General features: G+C 45.7%; 1 protein-coding gene across 1 annotated transcript; it reads left to right on the top strand.

The window, feature by feature from the left end:
- Positions 1 to 461: 461 nt before the first annotated feature.
- GALS1 (glycosyltransferase family protein (DUF23)) lies at positions 462 to 2,371 on the top strand. The gene is made up of 2 exons (XM_078587551.1): positions 462 to 1,816; positions 1,911 to 2,371. Exons 1-2 carry the CDS (start codon positions 750 to 752, stop codon positions 2,254 to 2,256), a joined length of 1,413 nt encoding a protein of 470 aa, XP_078443677.1. The 5' UTR covers positions 462 to 749; the 3' UTR covers positions 2,257 to 2,371.
- Positions 2,372 to 5,753: the final 3,382 nt, after the last annotated feature.

The raw sequence follows: 5,753 nt of genomic DNA, 5'->3' as shown, positions 1-5,753 counted from the left end.
ATGGGACGAGAATTTCTTGGATGGGACGGTTTCGGAGGGGACGGGACATGGACGAAAAAATATGGGACGGGATGAACCCTGGACAGGACGATTTAAACAGACTCTAAAAATTCGGAAATAGGACGGGACTAACTTCGTCCCGTCCCGTTCCGTCATCGTCCACGTCTCAGACGTTCCAGAACTTTACCTTCCTCTGGTGCCACTGATTTACTCTAGGGTTGGAAGGTAATGGGCCTAATGGGCCGCATAAGCAGGAGACCAACCTCTGGAACTTTCTAGGTGGGCTGCTAAGAGGGGGGACCCACTGGGCTAGCAGGCTGGCTCGTGCCTGGCGACAACGGGGCCAGGCCGAGATTATTCGTATACGCCAAGATTCTGCCAACTGCAGACTCTTCAAAAGCTAGCGAAAGATTCAACAGCGAGTCATAAAAAGTCTCTCCCAAGCATGGACAGAGATAAATTCAGCTGTAATCGACCCAAAGTGTAATCTACCGGCTGAGCTCCGAGCTCCAGCTGCCCTCTCAAAAACCTCACAGCGAAACCCAGATGTGTTTTTTTTTTTCTCTTTCTAAAATAACCCATCATGCAACGATCACGATAACATGATTTTAGCTCTGTCAAGTAATCAATTATCGGCTCGGCGGCGGTCTTGCAACGTGGGCTATCGCTGGATTTCTTGAAAAACGCCGAGAAGGGGCGGCTGGTGGAGAGGTTCGTGAGCTCTTGGAGGAAGATAGGGACAGCGACCAATGAGGAAGGGCGACGGCTTCAGCGTCGCCGTCGGGCACCCCTTGGCCTTCCCTTGCCTGGACATGAAACCCTTCATCGCCACCCTCGTCGCGCTCTCTCTTCTCACGGCGTTCTGGCAGCTCCAGCCCTACGAAACCCTCCTCTCCGCCCGTTCTTGCGCCATCCCCGCCATCCCCATCTCTCAGATTCAGAAGAAGCTCTCAAACTCCTCCCCGAACAAGCGGGTCTTCCAGCCCTACGGCAGCGCGGCGGCGCTCTTGGTTCAAATGGGCGCTTACCGCGGCGGCCCCGCCACCTTCGCCGTCGTGGGTCTCGCTTCCAAGCCCACCCACGTCTTCGGCAAGCCCTGGTTCAAGTGCGAGTGGGTCTCCAACGCGGCCAACTCCTCCGGAATCCGCACTAAGGCATTCAAGATCCTCCCCGACTGGGGCTACGGCCGAGTCTACACCGTCGTCGTCGTCAACTGCACCTTCCCAGAAAACCCCAACAAGGATAACCTCGGCGGCAAGCTCTTCATCAACGCCTACTACTCCCCTTCCCCTCGCCGCTACGAGCGATTCCTCGCCCTCGAAGAAGCCCCCGGGTCCTTCAACGGGTCGAGCTTCTCTCCTCCCTTCGCCTACGACTACCTCTACTGCGGGTCCTCCCTCTACGGCGAGCTCAGCGCGAGCAGGATCAGAGAGTGGCTCGCCTACCACGCTTACTTCTTCGGGCCGCGCTCGCACTTCGTCTTCCACGACGCGGGCGGCGTCGGACCGGAGGTGCGGAGGGTGCTCGAGCCGTGGGTCCGCGCCGGGCGAGCCACGGTCCAGGATATCCGAGCCCAGGCGGACTACGACGGGTATTACTACAACCAGTTCCTCGTCGTCAACGACTGCCTCCACCGCTACCGCCACGCCGCCAACTGGACCTTCTTCTTCGACGTCGACGAGTACCTCTTCCTCCCCGGCGGCGACTCCCTCGAATCCGTTCTTCGCGAGTTCTCCAACTACACCCAGTTCACCATCGAGCAGAATCCCATGTCGAGCAAGCTCTGCGTCGACGACCCTCGTCACGATCACTCCAGGTTCTTCTCGAGATTTTCTCTTTTCTAAGTTCTAACGCTGTCGCCATCGTGAAAGATTCGATCTTTGACCGAGAATTTCGGTGATTTTGAGCAGGGAGTGGGGGTTCGAGAAGCTGGTGTTCAGGAATTCGATAAAGGGGGTGAGGAGAGATCGAAAGTACGCGATTCAAGCTCGGAACGCGTTCGCGACGGGGGTTCACATGTCGGAGAACGTGGTGGGCAAGGCGTTACACCAGACGGAGAAGAAGATCAGATATTATCACTACCACGACTCCATTAACGTGCTCGGGGAGCCCTGCCGAGAGCTGGTGCCCAAGCCGGATGCCGGCAATGTCACCTGGTTTGAGAAGATTCCCTTCGTCTACGACGACGGGATGAAGCGGCAGGCCGCCGCTGTCAAGCGATTCGAGGAGGAGACGATCGGAGAGTTTCGAGCGTGAGTCAGAGTTTTCTTCTAGGCTTTCCTCTTTTTTCCATTCTTACTTGTAATTAACCATAGCTTTCGTCTCTTACTTACCTTGCCGCCATTATCGAGCTTCCTGCTCTCTCAGAATCTCTCTTTTTCTCTCTCTCTCTCTCGATCTCTCGATCTGAATGGGGTACGGTTGGCCTGCCATGTCTGAGCTCCTCGTGAGAGGTGAGGTGGGTAGGAATTGAGTCGCCCGGGTAATAATCTCAGCGTCAGGAAGTGCCCGTTTTCTTGTCTCGCAGCGATGGGCCCGTTCTGTCATCGTCAGTCGAATCGAATTCTGTCATGGAGACCTCCCAGACTTGCGAATCTATGAAAAAAAGGAGAGAAGCCGATTCAAGAATTAATCAAGATTAACACCTTTCAATTATGAATCCTAAGCTTTTCTCAGTTCTCAGAGCAAAGGTTATCAATTTCTAGCTTTCTTTACTCCGGGTAGGTTTTAATAGTATGATGCCTTGTCTCTGTGCTTGGATCGGCTTTAAAAAACTGGGGAAATGAGCCAAAGTGGACCAAATAGCTTCTATTCTGGTACCTTTACATGCTGCGGTAATGAATGAGGCGTTGTCTCACAAGAAGAGAGTGATACAGTTTTTTATTTTGGCTTTTGTGGAGCCCAATTAATTAATGGTATTTTTTTCCTAGGATGACCATCAAACGTGTTGTAATCTTTTTTATTCCCAAAGTAGACAGAATATCTTCTAACCGAGTACGTTAACATGCTGTGGTAATGAATGAGGCATATTCTCACAAGAAGACAGTGACACAATTTTTTCTTTTATGGAGCCCAACTTAGAGGAATTTTTTTTTTTCCTTGGATGACCACCAGACATGTAATCGTAAGATCTTCTTGATCTCTAGTGTTGGTCGCTTCCACTCTCAGACCTTGTTCCATCGTTCAGCTTATTAGAGCCTTCTCAGTGGCTTTCCTTCATGTTCAGTTGTGAGATTCTCCATAAGAGGGTGAGAATTTCAGAGCAGGAAAAACTAGAAAAAGGAAGAACTATGCATGGACTGATTGAGAATGAGACGAAGAACACAATTTTGAATTGTAATTTCTTATATGGACAGTACTATGCTTTATTATTTAATCCCTAGCTAGAGTGATCCATTATAATAATCTTGGGATGAAGATATTTTATTATGCGTGGGAATTAATTACTGTGCCAAGAATTTAAGTCGAACTTGAGGGGACCAGTCCTTGAGCCATAGATATGATTTTCCCTGAGAGATCCCATTATTCTCAAGAGCCTGGACTCTTGCCACCTGTTGACTCAAAAGACTATCTGTCAAGGTCAAGACCTCTATTGAATCAGGTATGTTATCCTAACTTCACGTATATCAGATCACCAATATGTTCAGTTATTTATGTTCTATCGATCATTGATTCACCCTTGAGATACCAATACAAGAGATCCTGAACATTTTACTCCGTTTGGTATCAGATCAACTTGCATAAATTCTTTTGGACGAATAAGATTACATTCTTAATATGAGCTCACTATTGACCATACCCTCCTTGTTAAATTGATTGGAGATGAGTATCTAATGTGGTTTGTGAAAATCTCATTAAAAGAACATTGCTTTTGGAAAAATACTTTCTCAACCACATTTACTTCTCATTTATATGATGGAATCAGTACAATTGGAGGTGCATCAGAGCCTGCTCTCAAAATCGCACAAAGGTACGGATGCCATCACCAATGATGCCACTTGGTCTAGTACGAGGCTAAAGCTTCAATCCACCCTTAAATGCAAGTTAACAATGGCCATATTCTGGCCACCTAATACTGGCTGCACTTTACAAATAATTCAGGGACCAACCCACATTGCGTCTACGAAGTTGGCAAATTCTTGGACGATTAAAGTTAAAAAAGTAAAAAAAATCTGCTTTTAGAATTTCATCTTCATATGATTTGAATATCAGAATAGCCATTATCAGGGTGTGCATTTTGGGCAGCCCATATTGGGCCCTTCCTGGGCCTCCTTAAAGTAGATTTTATTCAGGATGACCCGAAATGGGCCAATTACTTTAGGCTACTAAATGAGCCATCTCTTTCTAGGTACTCAGAAATAGCCCGATAAGGATCAAACTATTTAAGCCCACTTCAGCTAACCCATATCAGGTATTCCCAATTGCGGATTGTGCTTGGAAGTGGCCCAATCTTAGGCCTACAAATTTTGAACGCCCAAAACGGATAGCGACTAGTAGTACAGAAATTGGCCCAATACAAGCAACACTAAAAAATGGAAAGGAATGGGCAAATAAACAGATGGAAGGCGATTAAACCTATGGACATGAAAACCAATCTATTCAATGGGGTCATATGGAAATCTTATTTCCTCTGCAGATTTTGTAAGTCTTGTCGTATGTCACACCAAGGTACCACTTGCAGTTAGTGTTGGCATCAAAAGATGAGGCATTAATAGGCTACCAGTATCTCATAATGAGATTTTACTTAAGTTGCTATTTGGTGCATCATGTCCAAGGTTAGTGTTATCTCATGCCAAAAGGAAATTTGGCACTAGACGTGACTCATAGGGATATGATAATGAGATATTGCTTGCAAATTAATGGATTACCAATTGATGAAACATTAATCTTTTACCATATGTCTTGCAGAAAAATTACTATTTTTTCAATTCATAAATCTTTTGTGAGTTATTCTTGTCCTTTCAGCACGCTGGTCAGAATATAACACTATCCGAGGGAATAAAATTCCCTTGCTGAACTCCAAAAACTTGGATATGGACATCATGATTGAAAATAGGACATCATGATTGCTCTTGGATACGGACCATGCAATGATGCATAATTGACCCACAGAATGTGATCTTGATGACTTGGAAGAGTGTGATAGATAAAATTTTGTCTTATGATTCTACAATGTGTTGGACTAGATTCCTATAATGATGACCGTGACAAAGAATACATCCTTGCACTGAAAGTTATGAATGAAGTTGAGAAGAAACTTTCAACGCATGACAACAACAAAGACAAGCTAGCTACTGTTGAAACTGACATTGATTAGGTACAAGTGGGAGCTAACGCAAGAGAATCATATTATCAAAATGTTTTTCCATTGCGCTAAAGCTGAATCACATGGGTACGAACATACCACACAAAATACTTATGCAATCAATTATGAATTCATGTCCTATATAGTACAATCAATTCAATCTAATATACAATGTTCTAGAGGACTTGTGGACTATTAATGAACTCATATCACTCTGTACTAAGAAAGAAAAGAGACTGAGTTGAGAAAAGAGACTATTAATGGCATGAGAATTTCCATTTGACTATGAATTCGAAGGGCAAAAGAAAGAAGTGGTGAAAACCAAATAAATCTATGTCACGACCCTAATAAACCTGGAAAAATAATCAAGATAAAGTGCTTAATTTCTTCCACTATCCCAAGGCTGGCCATTTTCAGAAAGACTGCCCTAGGTATTATTCTTGGTGTG

The sequence above is a fragment of the Wolffia australiana genome, chromosome 15 (genome assembly GCF_029677425.1).
Source record: "Wolffia australiana isolate 7733 chromosome 15, ASM2967742v1".
Classification (NCBI taxonomy): Eukaryota; Viridiplantae; Streptophyta; class Magnoliopsida; order Alismatales; family Araceae; genus Wolffia; species Wolffia australiana.
The sequence above is the reverse complement of the archived record's forward strand: the minus strand, read 5'-3'. Positions and strand labels throughout refer to the sequence as shown.

What these genes read in the sequence shown, in the direction of transcription:
- GALS1 (XM_078587551.1), top strand. Translation starts at nt 750, where the DNA reads ATGAGGAAGGGCGACGGCTTCAGCGTCGCCGTCGGGCACCCCTTGGCC. An exon ending in CCTCGTCACGATCACTCCAG is followed by an intron (nt 1,817 to 1,910) that starts GTTCTTCTCGAG and finishes GATTTTGAGCAG; the next exon opens with GGAGTGGGGGTTCGAGAAGC.